Here is a 17,584-nt window from a genome sequence, read left to right on the forward strand (position 1 = left end):
TTGTGAGGGTCTGCACAGGAATTTACCATTCTGTTAGTTAACACAGGTTAATCATTAAAACAGCTATCTCAGCACAAACTGAAGGGTAGGCATTGTCTTCGTGACCTCCTTGCTTCAAACTTTACTATTGCATGTTTTCATGTAGGCTGCCTGGTTTTGTTGGTTATGACTTGATTATCACTGGTTTGGTTTGGGAATTGACAGTTAATAGGACTGACATTCTCTGAATCTCTCTATTTTTAGTATTCATGTATCCAATTACAAAGTGAGAAGTATAGAGGGGTTTCAGCAGTGGCATATCTCTCTCCTTACCCAAGTCCCATTGGAGACTAAGCACTTTGCAACTTATTAAACATGAACTGTCATGGCTTCTTGGGACAGAGGAGAAAAGCTGATGATTCTCTACTCTCTGCCAAAGATATCTATTGATTTGAGAAATGGAATATGGAGGTCTCTTACTGTTCCCAAGTTTGGGAATATTTCCTAAGATTCTAGTAAAAAGAGATTCATGATGAATCTCTGAGCGTTTGTCCAGCAGCAAGTCATTTCTGTATTTTTAACCTGGCTGTTACAATTTTTAAAATTATTGTTGTCCTAAAGTTAATTTCAAATATTTCACGTCTCCAGATTTCAGGACTGGGAGGAAAACCACTTTTCATAAATGGTTATCATCAGCAGGGTGGAGGATTGGGCTTTGTTTTAAGCACTGATTTTAGAAATACTCTTTTGTTGTATTTCAAACTTCATTATTTGAAATGTTCATCAGCAAACACACCTGAGAATCATTTTAGGTGACACAACAGCAAACATAGACCTTGCTGATAGAATTAGCAGTAGCTTGAACTTTTGCTCTAACCTCAAACAAAATTTTTACTCAAAATCACTTAGCAGTTTGAAAAAACTTGGCAACTTTTCTTTTTAAACCAATCTACTCACTTTTTGGCTTCCTGGTTTCATTTGTGGAAGGGAATGGAAAGACCAAAATACTACAAGGAAGCTTGGTATTTTCAGCCCAGCCAAAACCACAAAGCTTTGGAAATTCAGCTTGAAAAAAAGCCCATAGCTGTGATTGAGCCTAGTCCTGCTTTCCTTCTGTGCTCCTTCTGTGCTTGTGCTCGAAGCTTCCCATTAGCTGTACTAGCCACTTGAGGATACAGGGCATGCAAAACTGGAATCCAGGTGTTGGGCAAACTCCAAAGAGACATCCATGCTTCTTATTTTAAAGACTTTTGCTCATTTTCTACAGCACTGCCTGACTTGCTTGCTTGTTAGCAAAGCAGATAACAGCCCTTGTTGTTCCAGCTCTGTTGGAAAGATGCTTTGCAGCATATGTATATCTAGACTTGTCTTTGCACTAATTTAAAATGTAGTAAGTAACATAAGAAATAATAACCGTAATACTTAGGACAGCCACAGTGTGGTATTTCTAAACCTCCATTTCTTTGACAAATGACTTTGAAAGGAGACTGAAATTTCCAGAGGCATTCCCATAACTTTTGCACTTTCAATGTTTTCTCCAATCACTTTGGTATTGATATAAGATGATTTTATAGTATTGAGACCCAAAAGAAAAGTGTAGCCTTTTGTTGGCATACAGCTAGTGTTACTCTTTAAGGTTTGCCAGTAGGGATTTTCTACCATCTAATTAAATTGAAGCTACGAGGTTTTTTTATATGTGTGCTTATATCCCTTGATTATATGAACACACACACCCCCCCCGCCGCCCCCCTTTCTGTTGCATGTGGGTGTTGTAAAACTCCTTCAGTACTGGAATGGAAAGTTCATTCAATTGCCTGCAGTCAAGTGAATAAAAATGTAAAATCTGGGTCTCAAAAAGAGGGTTTAAAGCTGCAGTAGATTCATGCTGTTGTGAAACCTGCTATCAGAATTTACTTGTAAAGATGGATGTTTACTTAAATACAGAATCCCCAATTTTTAAAAAAAACTTCTAAAGATGCTGTTTATTGAGCTGTCAAAATATACACTACATGTAGCTTGAAATGACTTTGAGTACTGGGGGACACACATAGTAACATGAAAGTTTAGCATAAATCTACTAAAACTTTAATTATTTTTCTTAATTATCTCCAGCCTTTCTGCCCAAGATTGGGTTGTAGTGAGCTACTGAGGATGATGTCTGTTGAGAGATGTAAAAGCCAAATCCTAACTCCTTGTCTTTAATGATACTGTGTCACTTTGAGGAACTAACTCCTGACTAACTTCTAATTTGGAATAAAGCGTGTGTTAACAAATAGAGAGAGAGAAAGTAAGTTAAATTTGTAAGTCAGAACTTGAGCTGAGGAAAGAAAAAAGAGTGTAAGTCAGGAAAATGAGAGACAAACAATGCTGGATCAAATTAAATGCAGGCAGTAAAGCCATCCTGGTTTATACACATATGGAAATGCAATCCAGAAATCAGGATTAAAAATATTGGGGTGGAGTAAAAGCTAATTAAAATAATTAAGAGAGCCTGTTTTCTTTCTTCCCTTTTCTTTCTCTTTCTGCTTTTCTTTCGCTTTCTCCCTATGCTTTATTTTTCTTTTCTCTCTCTGTATACAACATTTTCTTATTCAATATATGACATATTCATAGCTTGCCAGTAGAACCAAAGACATTTTGATCTCTCATTCATCTATGTGAGTGAACAAGTTAACTAGAATTTGTTTTGTGTAGTGCGAATTCAAAACACACCAGGTTATTCCCACAGCCAGGTATATACTTTGTCCCTGATCTCGTAAAGTATTTAGGATTGGGCTCATCCCTAAACCCATGATCAGTGCCTTTGACATCAACTAATGTGGCAATTAGTTCCATGATTAGTATGGAAATGACATCATAGGTTTTTTTAAGGCATTCACCGTTTTTATTCAGAATTTTCTTCTGTCGTCCTCCTCACTGTTGTTTGGTTATATCTATATTGTTTCCTCTTCCTCATTCTACAACCACCCAGGCTAAATGCCCAATCCCACTGATTTCTAAAAATGGACATAACGCTTGCATCCTCACTCTGCTCACTCAGCTCATGTGTTACATCCTATTCTACTTTTCTGTGGCTGTCATATCAATTAGATTGTTGCTCTTTGAGGCCACACTACCTACTAGTTTACATTCCATATTGCCTACCAAAATTCAAGTGTTCCCAACTACTGGCCATGCGGTATCATGAACACTCTTAACAGCCTTTACCTTTTTAGGGTTGAGCATGTGCATCCAATATTGTAATAAGAAGGACTGACGGGTACTCAGTGCATCACAGGATTGATTCTTACTTCATTGGTTATGCTACCATAAGACTAAATGAGAGGGGGAACCATGATCCACCACTAGTTTTAGGTTCCAGACATCCAGATGTTTCAAAGGGAAGCCTAGTAGCAACCTGTAGCCTAAATACCAGTCTAAATTTGACCTTTGAGTCTTCCTTGCTTTGCAGCCTCTCTAGCTGTTTGTTAGTCAGTGCAAAATGCCATATATGCAGAGTAATGGTTGGCCTAAGTGTGAGTAGCTGCATCAGTTGAAGGAGAAGAGTCGGGGGTGCTCTTACTCTGTTGTATGCTAAAGATAGAAGTATTGGAATCATTCAAAACCAGTGCTGATTGTTAAGGCAGGAAGTGCTAGAAAGCTCTTCTGTTAACTAAAGTATGTTGTTTCTTTCTCTGAATGTATGTAGGTACCAAAATATCCAGCGAACTATTGCAACAGAGCGGACTGAAGACGATGCTGTAGTAAACAACAGGGTGGAGAGAGTTCCCACTGGAGGAGGAAGTGACTCTGAGGCAGAGCCTTCCCAGCCAAGCTCAGGTATGGTGGAGGAAGCTCCTGAGTGGCGTGTTCAGTGCCACTCACTGATGGCATTCAGTTCTGGGGAAATCTGTATTTCCACAGGGGACTGGAACTTGATTATACTTGGGGTGCAAAAGCTAATTAAACGAAAAGAGGTTTAGACTTGAAGCTACAGGTTTTAGACCTGAAGCTACAGGTACAAAGCTAGGTATAAAGGACCTCAGTCCTTTTTTAACAGCTACTAAGGCAGACAAAGTTTTTTTTTTACTTTAGTAAAGGGCTATTGGAAATTAAAATTGAAAAGGCATCTGGTTTTTATTCAGCTTAGTATTTGCAAAAACGATGCTGACTTATTTTTGCTGCAGTGTGAGTTTGATCTTGGGACATTGCAGTTTATTCTCTCTGGGCATGGCTTCTGTGCTGTCACATTGGCCTGTGTGGTCACACCTGCAGTGGCCCTGGCATGGAGTGTGAAATACTTGTGTTTTTAAAGCTGCAATTTTGTGATAGCTATGACCTGGTCTAAGTGGGGGCTGCTTCTGAAGGAGGCACAGCTGGTTTTTTGCTCGTCGCTAACTCATGTGACAGCACCCCATGCCAGAGCAGACAACTGATCTGTCTGAAAAATAACCTTGTTCCTTGTACTTAATGTTGTTTACAGCCAGATTGGTTCTTTCATCTGGCTCGTTAGATAACCAGACAGGAATCAGTGTCACTACAAAAGGAGAAGAGGAGAATGTGTAACCAGGGCAGATGGGATGGGCAGGGAGCTGTTCTGTGCTTTTTGGTGGTAGTCATACTCGTATTTTCTTAAAACATTTGTGAAAACATAGCCTAAGTGTTTGTTTCGGGTAAGAAACACCAGCAATCAGACTAGTGCCCACTACGCAACTTGTGGACATGGAAAAATAACTATCTGCTTTGTTTGAGAACTTGCACCACCAAAATAAATGGCCAGTTCTCTTCCTTTGGATCATTCTCACCCTCACCTAAGGTTGTGTTCTGTGTTGTCTGCTGGAGGTAAATGTGACTTCCTGCATCTTTTTGCCATCCCTCTGTAAACAGCATTGGCAAAGGGGAAGAACCAACACAATGTCTGCTTGAATTTTCTTAATGTTCCATGTTGAATAGGAAGAATTACACAGAGAAGTAGTGTACTTAGTTTTGGGTTTTTTTTAAGTTTAGAAAAATACTCAATTTTGCTTGTTTGTTCTCCTGATCTATTAGGTGTTTTTAGCTTGGAAATCAATTTTGACCAAGAATGTTTAATGTTTGATATTCAAAGCTTCTTTGCAGTCCTTTGTATTGCAATTTATGGGAGCCTTTTACCTACACTGGATGTTACAGGGAGAACCCAGTCCTCTCTGTTAGCAGCTGAAATGGCAATGAGGTACACATTGTATTATTAGTATTTAAATTATAAGTAATGTAGTCATTACTTGTAATATGTATAATTATTTACTATCATAGCTTACGTAATAAAATAGTAATTTAATAGGAATTACTACCAGTAAGTATTTAGGTCAGTTTATTATGTAACATTCACTTTTTTGTTTTAACCCCAAAGAGCTAATGAGTATAATATATGTCATCTTAAGTGATTAGGAAATGGTTTCTGCTATAGATAATCGCTTTGCTTTCAGGAGAAAAAGTCAATGTTGTATAAAATGCCAAGAATTAAAAGATCGAAGGTGATGTAAACCACATTAGAATAAGAGAAAGCTGCAGTATGATACATTTGCTATTTGCCTTTTAATTTAAATGAAAAATATCAGGAGGGGTATAAATTTAGGCACATTAATCCAGATTCTAAGCCAGTATAAATCAATTTAGCTCCAGCAATGGATCCAGTCTGCAGTTTTAAGTGGATAGAATAATATGATGTGTCTAGCAGGAAGAAAAAAAAAGTGATAGTTGATAAGAAAAAAATGGGAATCTATGCTCTGGAATCATGGCTGTGGATGTCATTTACCTGGACTTTAGCAAAGCTTTTGACACCGTCTCCCATAATAGTCTCCTTGGGAAGCTGGCAGCTCATGGCTTGGACAGGCGTAGTCTTCGCTGGGTAAAAAACTGGTTGGGTGGCCGAGCCCAGAGAGTAGTGGTGAATGGAGTTAAGTCCAGTTGGCAGCCGGTCACGAGCGGTGTTCCCCAGGGCTCTGTTTTGGGGCCAGTCTTGTTTAATATCTTTATCGATGATCTGGATGAGGGGATTGAGTGCACCCTCAGTAAGTTTGCAGATGACACCAGGTTGGGTGGGAGTGTCGATCTGCTGGAGGGCAGGATGGCCCTGCAGAGGGACCTGGACAGGCTGGACCGATGGGCCGAGGCCAACTGTATGAGGTTCAACAAGGCCAAGTGCCGGGTCCTGCACTTGGGTCACAACAACCCCATGCAACGCTACAGGCTTGGGGAAGAGTGGCTGGAAAGCTGCCTGGCAGAAAAGGACCTGGGGGTGTTGTTTGACAGCCGGCTGAACATGAGCCAGCAGTGTGCCCAGGTGGCCAAGAAGGCCAACAGCATCCTGGCTTGTATCAGGAATAGTGTGGCCAGCAGGAGCAGGGAGGTGATTGTCCCCTGTACTCGGCGCTGGTGAGGCCGCACCTGGAATACTGTGTCCAGTTTTGGGCCCCTCAATACAAGAAGGACATTGAGGTGCTGGAGCATGTCCAGAGAAGGGCAACGAAGCTGGTGAAGGGTCTAGAGAGCAAGTCTTATGAGGAGGGGCTGAGGGAACTGGGATTGTTTAGCCTAGAGAAGAGGAGGCTGAGGGGAGACCCTATTGCTCTCTACAACTACCTGAAAGGAGGTTGTAGTGAGGTGGGTGTTGGTCTCTTCTCCCATGTGGTTAGCGATAGGACGAGAGGAAATGGGCTCAAGCTGCGCCAGGGGAGGTTTAGGTTGGATATTAGGAAAAATTTCTTCACGGAAAGGGTGGTCAAGCATTGGAACAGGCTGCCCAGAGAGGTGGTGGAGTCACCATCCCTGGAAGTGTTCAAAAAACAGGTAGATGTGGCACTTCGGGACATGGTTTAGTCTAGTCTACCCTTGATTGGTTTAGTGTGGACTTGGTAGTGTAGGTTAATGGTTGGACTGGATGATCTTAAAGGTCTTTTCCAACCTAAACGATTCTATGATTCTATGATGCTGTATATTTATTCTGTTGATGACGTCTGCATCCAATTTCTTTGGACTGCAAATAAAAGTTAGCTTGTATTTGAAAATGCCAGAACTGCATTCAAATTGTAACTGCATGGCAGGAAGCACTGTTCTGGTGGCTGTAGAAGGCCAAGGAGTTCCCACCTCTACGGAGTTCACATTATCAAATGCTTGGTTCTGCTCCTGTGCTTCAAGAATTGATACAGATTAAAAATAATCCCTTTGTGTCTGTTTGTTTGTTTGTTTTCTTTACCATACAAGTCCCCAAAACCATGGACTTGCCAAAAATAATGCAATTACAAGTAAAGGGCAATGCTTTGCAGCACCGACGTGGATGTGAGTGGCTAAGCAGGGGGCTTCCTTAACCCAGTCTTGCTACCAAATGCTTTCTGCTGGTGAACCCCTCAGGCTGGATTGGAGAATCAGATCTCTCTAAAATCAGCAGTAGGGGAACCAGTCAGGACCTGGGTGACAGTATTGAACCAAACCATCAGCTGGTAAAAACTGTTGTGGTCACATTGATATTTAGAGACAGCAGTAGATGTGACACAGAGTTTTATAACATACAGTACAGAAAAGCATCCAGCTCCTGCCCTGCTACTGTAAGCACTGCACCACTAACCATAAGGAGAACATCTACCAGTTTGCCAGCAGGCTTGTCTTGGAAGTGCAAAGAAGGTAGGTGCATTGGGCAGGATAGTGACTTTTTTTTATACCGTCACTTTTGCAGCCATTCATTAAAGGTTAAATAATAGACTGCACTTGCCACTACATTAATAAGATTTTGCTGCTTTTTTTTTTTTTTGTCCAGAGATTAGGAGGGAAGGTTCCCTTTCTCCTGTGAATTCTCAAAAAATCACCTTGTTGCTGCAGTCTCCAGCTGTGAAGTTCATCACCAATCCTGAGTTCTTCACTGTGCTGCATGCAAACTATGTGAGTAATTATGATTTGTTCTCTCACACTACTGATTTCTGAATCCAAACGCTGCACCCCAGGCCTTCTGGGAGAATGCATAGTGAATTTGAATTGCGTGACCTGGGGCTCAGTTGTCCTTTCTGAGCACCAGACCAGGTTGGGGACAGTACAGGAAGGTTGCTCCAAGGAAACTCTTGCTGGGATTCTGCCTCACGCAAAGAATTCCCTGGTACGGAGAAGCTCATTAATGTTACCCTTCCAGAATAAGCAGGAACCCTTGGTTTCAGCTTAGTTGATTCTGCTGTCTGTTGCTGCAGTGAGTACCTCGCTTGCCTTTTGAGCCATGTGCCTGAGAAATCTTACTCGGATACTGTCAAGTCTCAGGGAAATAGAGGGAAAAAAATTATTAATTCATGCATTTTGCACTCCCAAGAAGCAGCCGGGCATAATGCAGTGAAAGAAATACTGACTTGAGTCAGTGTAGCTATTTTGGAAAAAACAAGAGTGAAAATTAATTTTCAAAATTTAAGTAACTTTTTTTTTTCCATTAATGCAATAAATCTGCATGTTTTCTTGCAAACCTGATGTGGAGTGGAAAAAATGTAATGATAGGTAAACCAGGAGGAAGCAGATAGGGAAATCTCACAAGGAGATGCAGTCCTAGTTTTCCATATCTTGAATGTAGTTCAGCTAGGGATCTACAGATGACTTCTGAACATTCGGAAAGTCATCCATTTCTGGTTAGGGATGACCTTTCTTTTTGAAAGGAAAAGAAATTAAAACATTTCAGGAGTTGCCTCAGCACAAGTCTTTAGCTAACTATAGATACCAAGTTTTGGCTGTGGTGCTTTGCAGGTTGAAGCCAGCTGTCCATCTCCAAGAATCTGCCAGTTATTGCCCATGAAATCCTGCAGAGGAAGGGATATATTAACCCATCTGACATTACCTGAACTAGGTTATGGAGTGCATATAATTTCTTCCATTGACAGGGTGATACATGATGATTTATAGCTGGGAGCAATATCATTTTCATTCAGCATAGCTGTTTGCAAAATGAGCAACTGATTGCATAGTGGTGTAAGGAACAGCTCACAAGAGACTGAATCTCAATTTTATTTCTCACTGAAATAAAAAAGCCAAGAGAGGCCTTCAGTTTGAGCTTATAAAGTTGTCTCTAATATGAGAGCCAGAATAATCTATTGAAACATCTGTCAAATGGTCATACAGATTCCACTAGTACAGAAATAATGGCCCACATAACTTTTGGCTTAACACGGTTGTAATACTTTAACCACAAGCCCCTATTAAAATTTCAAGCTATTAATTATGCCAATGAAGTTGGGATTGGAAAATATTATCCAGCAGTTAGAATTAAAAGGGAAAGGCTCTCATTTTTCAGATATTTTATTTCCATGGAGGGATAAAACTTCATTACATTTTTTGTTTCCCTAGTGCAGCTAAGAGATATTCAGACAGTCCTTGATCACACATTAGATCAAAATACAACTTCTGTCATGGAGTAGGCTGGGATCTTAGCAATTTGTGACCATGAAGCTTTCCTGGGTTATAACCAGGTCATATCTTCAGGGCAGAGATCATATCTCTGTGATTTCATAACATTTACCAACCCTTGCCATAATTAGGGACCCTATGCTGCAGGGAGTATTCTCTTCTCAGTGCTACCGCCACGATAAATCCTTACATAATAAAGATAATACTTGTAAATGTTTTATTGCATTATGGTGGTTAAAATGCGTTAAAAGTACACAGAAACTGAGAATTTAAAGCTGTTGGGTCAGATTCTCTGGACAGATTACAGGTGCACACACTGGGGCTCACTTCACTGGAGACGCGAGTCCTCCAGTCATTCTTTATTACTCTAGTGACTAATGAAATCCTTTGGGCTGACCAGCAAAACCAACTCATTTTCTCTCTAGGGAAATGCTCAGAAGGGTTGCAAATTTTTGTAAAGTTTCCTACCCTGTCTTTAGGAGCCTTTTCCCTGAAGTAAGAGATCCCAAGAGTAGCCTGCGGATGAGAAAAGGTGTTGTCACCACAAGTGTATTTTGTGGTGCTCTATCATTGAATACACTGTGGCAACAGATGTAGTTCACTTTGGCCCCTATTCTGCAACCAGATCAGCACTCACTCACTCAGAACTGCACTAGGGCACATTCCTCTGAGAGGTGTATTTAATGCCCATTGTGAGGTACAACTAGCTGCCTGAGGGGCAGTGTTCATCTGACTCATGAAAACGTCTCCATCTGACATGCTTTGTAGTCGCTGCAGAAACAAATGTTCCAGGAAACGATTCATATCTTCCAAAAACAGACAATTGGAGGTGTCTGTTTCTGTCCTGTGGCTACAAAGTGACCATAAGTAAGGTAGCAAGCTTAGATGTAGACATCTGCACTGCAGTCCTCTTAAGTTCATGAATCCTATCGCATGCATCTTGGTTTGAGTTATAGCATAAATACATGTTCACAGCTGTCTTTGCATCTCCTGGCATCATCCAGTCACACAAGCAGTGTTTCTGTTGACCAATGAAAGCAATGAAATAGGCTACTACATGCATCTGGAGTGTGTGGCATTTTAGTTGACCATCTTTTTAGAGTGCATTAGAAAGGCAGTTTATGTACAAGGTAACTGTGCATAATGTATGAGACATTTCACTTTCCAGATTGTATTTCTTAATTCTAGGTGTTCCTGCATAGTAGTCATTCAAATCAAAACAATGAAATGGAAATGATTGTTGACTCTAACAGGATTTGTTTCAGTTCTTTGGGCATATGTCCCATGAAATAAACAAATATGTTGTTTTGACATCAGAACTGGCTTTCCTCACTTCTGTTTTCCATCTCATAGAGTGCCTATCGAGTCTTCACTAACAGTACCTGCTTGAAGCATATGATTCTGAAGATCCGTAGAGATGCTCGAAATTTTGAGCGCTATCAGCACAACAGAGACCTGGTAAATTTTATCAACATGTTTGCTGATACCCGACTGGAGCTTCCTCGTGGCTGGGAGATAAAAACTGACCAGCAGGGCAAGGTAAGAGTGCCAACAAAACTAACCACTTGTTTAACACAGTACATCAGGCTACATGATTACTAAAGGTTCCTTCCTTCTTGACTCGAAATTGGTGAAGGTTTGGTTTAAACAACACAAGCAGCAAGCAGAGTTATTTTAGAAGCAGAAAAAAGCTTCAAGAACAAATGTTTCAAAGCATAGAGGTGACCCTCTAGCTTTCTGTGGAATATCACACCGTAGCCAAGGCAGCATTGGACTAACAAAAAGGTTTAAGCCACAGTTTAGATCCGTCATGACTGCAAAATTTGGCTTAGTGTCTCTGCCTCCAATGAAGCTTTGCTGAGTGACTTCTGGAACCACCAAATAGGCTATGGCAGTGTTCCCCAGTAATTTTATTCTCTTCTGTCATGTTTACGTCATGGCCATTACACATGATTCTGACCTGCATAGCTTCAGGTATTTTCCAAGAGCTATTCTAGCTTCGACTAAGAAAGTCCTGTCATTTGCAGATATCTTCCATGGACTGCACCTAAACAGGGTATTTCTGACACACAATTGCCAGTGCTTTTCACTTTATGATCCCACAATACCACCACAGCGTTGGAAGTCTTCTTACAAAAAAACATTGTTCCTGTGTGTTTCAGTCTTTCTTCGTTGACCACAATAGCCGTGCTACCACTTTCATAGATCCCAGGATCCCGCTGCAGAATGGTCGTCTCCCTAATCACCTGACTCACAGGCAACATCTTCAGCGACTTCGTAGCTACAGTGCTGGAGAGGTAACTGTGCTAGTATCGATACAGTTACTTTTGACAGCAATCTTCTGTAGAATTAGAAGCACTTCTTATCTTTGAAATGCATTTATAAGCAGACTGTCTTGTGGATTTTTATCTTCCAGAGGAAATAAGGGACTTCTTTCTTCCTGAAGGGTTTATGTCAGAGCTGGCTGGTAATGAAGGTTTATATTTTGACCATTTTCAGAATAAAATAATAAAGTAAAACTAAATAACCAAAGTGAAATGATGACAAAATACATTTTAAAAGAAGAATCCATATTTGACATTCTAGTCTTGCGTTAGTAAAATCAAGTCATTCATTATTTTTATAGCCTGATACTTCAGCAGCCTCATATGTTTCTTCATTCCCTACTGTCACACTGTGCTCTGAAAAGATATACTCCCTAGCAGTAGTGTGGTAATGTATGTTGAGGTTTGCTTCCCTAGCTTTTAATCACATTAAACGTCTTTCCTGTGTTTCATGGGGACGATTTTTATCACTGGGGGCCATGGGCAGGATGGATAGAAGCATAAATCCTGGGTTTATATTCTGGATTTAAGGAGGAAAAAGTACCAGCAATCAGACTCTTCATATAGCAAATCCACACAGTTGAAGATTTGTAAAGATTGAAGCTGAATAGGAATAGAGATGAATTATGGCCAAAGGATCTTCCTCTTCCAGAAAAACATTCAGAGAAATGCATGCAAAATTAACATGAAAATTTATTGCAGCAGGACCAGTCTGAACACCTCCCACTGCCAAATGGGGTTGGGATCAGGAGCTAACTAGGGTGTGAGGTCAGTACTTCAGGACCAAAGGCAGACCAGGCATGAGTAACTTGGGTAGGTTTTCTCCATCTTGGGTGAATACGGCAGCACATTTTCTGAAGATAGAAGTGTATCAAGAAATCTGTTTCAGTCATATCTTCCCACCAACTTAGCAACTTCCCTCTGCCAACAGCCTGCAGTTTAGTGTTGCTGTTGTGACTGAATTATTGACATGAATGTGAGAGTCACCTACATGATGATTCATATTTGGGCCCATGCTTGCCTGGGGCTTGCTTACGAATTCACCATGTCAGGGACAGAAACACCACTGAGCAACTCAGTTTTGCAAAAGCTGGCAAGGAACAATTGACAATAAACCCAAAATACCAAGTACAGGGAAGGGAGCGAAAAGCATTGAATACTTTTGACTAGTGATTCTCTGGGGAAATTGTAAACTGTTCATTGAGGCCACTGATTTGGCGTGATCAGCCAATGAAACGGGGCTTTCTGTCTTGGGAGCCATCAGTGCTGGCACCTTCGTCTCACAGTCTCAGTGGCCTGGGTCCCACAGTGTTTCTTCACCCTTGTCGTAGTCAGTAGCTTCCCTTTGGAAGTATCTGCTGCTCCACTGGAAGGACTCCCACTGATTTCCAAGGACTTTGGATCGGTGCCTAAAAGCCCACCGCTTACAATGAAAAGATTCAACCCTTTGCAATTCAGCCCATTTATTAAAAGCTGCATGTTCCATGCCATTTCTTCCAAGTATATTTGGATGTGCTTTTGTCCTATAAATCATGTCTGTAGGGACACACTTGGGGCTTTGTCCTGGCCATGTGTCAGCTGTCTGCAGTCCAGCTGGTTTCTTTGCTGAGCAGGTGGTGTGGCCTCTGGAATCTGTCACCAGGACAGTATAAAGGACCAAGAAAGACAACCACCAGTTTTGAACATTATGTACAGATGTCAAACAGCCTGAAAGAGAGCAGAACAGTGCAGCTTCAGTCACGATTGCTTGTGGGTGCCAAAACTCTACCCCCTGCCTTGGCATGCACACCTGACATCCTGCCCAAGTGCCAAAATGAGTTGCCAGAGTGTCGTGTGGACTACACAGGGACTCTGTGACACTGAGTGATCAGTGGAGGAAAGAGCAGCAAAAATCATAGGCAGATGAGCCCAAAGTGGGGAGAAAAGAAATGCCCCAGCTTCACATACTCAGTGATGGCTCTTAGCTGAGTCACCGTAAAGAAATTATTATGGTTCTAAGAAATTGTGATCTTGATACTCAACAGCAGACAAAAAACCAAATGTAATGTTTGGAATTCTTGGAAAATTAATAGAAAGATCTGTTTAATCTAGGAGAGGACAGGCTTTACAAGAACCAAGTTTTGGTAGTAAAAGCCAAATCAATTCAATCAAAATAAGGCAGGGTTGAAATTCACTGAGAATAGTTAACCATAGGAACAAATGGTTACGTGGGCTTTGGGTCTCCATTTCTTCATACTTCCAGGCCAAAACATAGTGCAAAAGCCAGTTTTGTCTTAGTCACCAACAGGTTTCCCAGCTCCCTGGTCAGGGGCCATGCAGTGAATAGGCTGTGGTGTTGAAGTAAAAACGGTCATCTCCTGCCCTCCCTTCCATGACATCCATGAATCTTCTAAATCCTTTTGGCTCATCAAAATGTGGCCCTGATTCCTGCCTAATTATCTATGGTGTTGAACAGAATACCTTGCAGTACTAATAAAGAATTGATTTTTAGTATTTCAAATGTACTTTTAAAACTCCCTCATGAAATTGGAACATAAAAATATGCTTTTTCAAATATGGCAGTTTTCTTTGGTTTATGACGTTTAAAATTCATTCTCAGCAGAGACTAGAAATAGCAATTGCATAGCTTCTATAGAAGGCTGGCTGTTGCTTCCAAGTACTTTTATTCAAGGCCTACCCCAACTATTAACAGGCCAAGCAGAGATTAAAACTGCCATTTTCCTGTTAATCTCTATATGGTGGGCTGTGTTTTTAAAAAAAATTATCTGTGCATATAATAGTACTCCATTTCCCTCTTCCAAGAAAGAAAGCATCCATTTCATAAATTAATCTGTCATATTTATGCTTTTCTTCATGTTGAGGTGTTCTCCTAAATGAAGGTCCTCTGTGAAAACTTCTGATGTCCACCTGAGTAGATTCATGATATTAAGTGGCATTATATATAAATATGACAAAAATGCTACAGATTCTTTAGTAAGCACTTCTTCAAGGGTATCAATCTTTTACAGGAAAAAGGTGGTTGGTGCTACTTTTGGTTGCCTGATTTTTGAAAGAAAAGTTCAGGTAGCTGTACTGGCCGTCAGTAACTAAAAGAACATAGGTTGCTAAGTGCTTCATTTCCTTCTGCCACTGCTATAAACAGAACAGGTCAGAAGCACTTTCCATTCCCTCTAAGGGATTTTCCATCTGCAATGGAAATCAACACGTGTGATTACAGGGTAGAGATTTTACAGAGAAAAAGAAGAAAGAAGCAGGCATCCATAACAGAGAGGCAAGAGTTTCTGGTTAGCAAGAAAAGCAGAGGAGGTACTGGAATATAGCAGTATATAAATCTCCTTACTGACCCAAACCACAACAAGCAAGTAGCAGGATTCAAACAGGCAGGAGCCTCTCAAATCCAGCAGTGATATAAAACCCAGGAAAGGGTATTATATCATTGAAAGGCTCCTGTGATAGTTTGGACTTTCCACTCTGGTTGCAGCATCCCAAGATCAATTGCAAAGCTGTTAAACCCTGCCATAAATCTGTCAGATTACCCTGCACTAGATGAACCAGGTCACTAAATCATTAGACTATCACTGATTTTTTCTTTAATTAGAGAATAATGTGCTAATCTAAATTAAATGATTCAATTCGAAAGTCAAAAGTAGACAAGGCGATTGTGATTAAACACTGAATTGGAGCAATCAATTGTACTATATTAGCTAAAAGATTGGAAAGAGGAGTGTTAGCAAAATGGGAGTTAATTAGACGGCTGGGAATTTTCCTGTTGTGTTACCAGACAAAAATTGTTTAGAGGTGTAAATGTGTCAAGACCATGATCCAAATACAGCATTAGCGATGCCTACTGATGGTGAGGAAGTACAGCACCACAGAGTGTGCAATTTGTTATGTTAAGGTGCATACAGAATTGGATTCTTACAATCTAGATGACTTTAGCTGTTAAACCAGAATTGAAAAGAAGGGAAGGGGGGCATGAAGGTTTCTCTTCACGGGCTCTAGACGCATTTCCTTTCAGAATTCTTGCTTCAGGAGAAATATGTTCAGGCACAGAACTCAGCAGCACTGGAAAGCTAGCCAAAAGAGAAGGAAGAAAAAAAAAAACCCCACCCAAAACAGGTGACATGAGCAAGGGGAGGATCCAGCCCTCGGCTGGGCAGAAATACCATGCAGTTCCCAAGTGACGAGCAAATACCAACTGGTGCTAATTTTTGTGGGAGATGGGTGCTTAACTCATCTGTTACTCCTCCCTTTCCCCCTTCCTATCTTCTGGTTAGTAAATCTGTGTAGCAACAAGGGCATAGGATTTGTCTTTGTCAAGGATGAGCCAGAGACCACCCTTAAACCAGGCTTACCCACCATCCGCACTCCCGTGCAAGTCCATTCAACAAGGAGCTGGGGAAGAGGCATCCTCACCTGATCTCCAGAGCTCCCTGGAAGTGGAGAAGCTGAGCACAACACAGTGCCTTAGCACCGTCACACACGTCCTCACTACTACAACCAATCACAGGCCAGTGCATGATCTCGTCTATGCTGCCTACAGCCCAAGGAACGGCCCTTCCCAGAAGGCCTTCATGCCCACTGTGGCAATGGATTATACAGCACTTCTTGCACCTAAGCTTGTTCCTTCTTCCATAGCACAGAGTGAACGCCATAAAGGCTACATGGTACCTGTCAGGGTGGATGCCTGGGTCACAGGGCAAAAGCTGCCTAAGCCTGAGCTAAACTTGCAGTGTCCGCTGGCCCGTGGGTGTGTGAGGAGGAGACAAAGGCAGAAGATTTAGCACAGCACAGAGGGACTTAGGGAATTGTGTATCACCTGCTTGAAAGTTCTTCCTGTTTTTAAAGGTGAGAAGAGAAGGGTTGGACCAAGGTTAGCAGATCAGTCCATTAAATACTGCGAGCTCAACTGTTCTCTCTGACACTGGGATAACTCTTGTAGTCAGCAGATGCATACCAATATAAAATGGGTGCAAGTGAAATCATAATTGAATGACGGAGTGAAACATTCACCATGCGGTTTCACAGCAGTTTTGTGTTTTCAATTACAGTATGTTTAATTAGAATAATTAAGATTTTTCATTGTTTAACCTGTGTATTGACACCTATCAAGTGTATTGACTGGTATCTTGTTACATATAAACATTTTATGCTTTATGTGCTCCAAAGGCAACTTGCCAGTCAGATTTAGCTTCCCGGTTTTCATTAATATCCAGTTGGAAGACCTGGTATTTGGCTGTACCACTGAAAATGGGTTGGCACCATTTGCTTGGATGCAGAACTAACCATTTAAAATATTGGAGTAGGGGCAATTTCTTCCTGAAGTGGTTGCCAAGTACTACAATTTTTGCAGTGAGAAAGGAGCCACTGTTAGCCCAGTAGAATGGCAGTTGGAATTCCTAACACATCTTGTCCTGATACAGGGTGTCCTCACACTGATTTTGTAGCAGTGCTCCTCTGTTGGCTTCACTGTGGCCATATTCTGGAGGAACACGTCTGAGAGAGAGAGGTGGGTTCCCCTCAGCTTGCACAAGTCCCCGAAGAGTTACCCATCAAGTAATGACTTACTGAAGATAGATTGCCACACCTCATTGTATGGCTTTTAATATTCTCATACCTAAGTGTTTTCCCACCTTTTAATGTATCTGCCTTCCTGACATGATTCCCTTCGCTAGATACTGTGTTTAGGACAATGGCATTCTTTAAGTGCCTCAGTTAAGTAGTAGTGATAAATTTCCTTCTTACTACTCTTTTTATCGGCTGTTCACATTATGTTCCTTTTTTTCAACTTCTATTTCTGGTTATGCAAGTTAGGTAACCCCCTTCTGCGACAATATATCCCTTTTTTGTCCTGTGATCTACATAGATATATAGCTTCCTCATGTTATTTCCAA

At 41.1% G+C, this 17,584-nt stretch overlaps 1 protein-coding gene across 1 annotated transcript in view; it reads left to right on the forward strand.

Moving 5' to 3' along the window:
* HECW1 (HECT, C2 and WW domain containing E3 ubiquitin protein ligase 1) overlaps window positions 1-17,584 on the forward strand; it is a 181,146-nt gene that overhangs the window by 117,884 nt on the left and 45,678 nt on the right. Inside the window, exons 11-14 of the mRNA XM_075728241.1 lie at window positions 3,668-3,798; window positions 7,751-7,872; window positions 10,720-10,905; window positions 11,529-11,663. Of these exons, the coding sequence (XP_075584356.1) occupies window positions 3,668-3,798; window positions 7,751-7,872; window positions 10,720-10,905; window positions 11,529-11,663 (574 nt within the window). The remainder of the gene's footprint in view (window positions 1-3,667; window positions 3,799-7,750; window positions 7,873-10,719; window positions 10,906-11,528; window positions 11,664-17,584) is intronic.

This window comes from Pelecanus crispus, chromosome 2, assembly GCF_030463565.1.
Source record: "Pelecanus crispus isolate bPelCri1 chromosome 2, bPelCri1.pri, whole genome shotgun sequence".
In the NCBI taxonomy this organism is placed as follows: domain Eukaryota; kingdom Metazoa; phylum Chordata; class Aves; order Pelecaniformes; family Pelecanidae; genus Pelecanus; species Pelecanus crispus.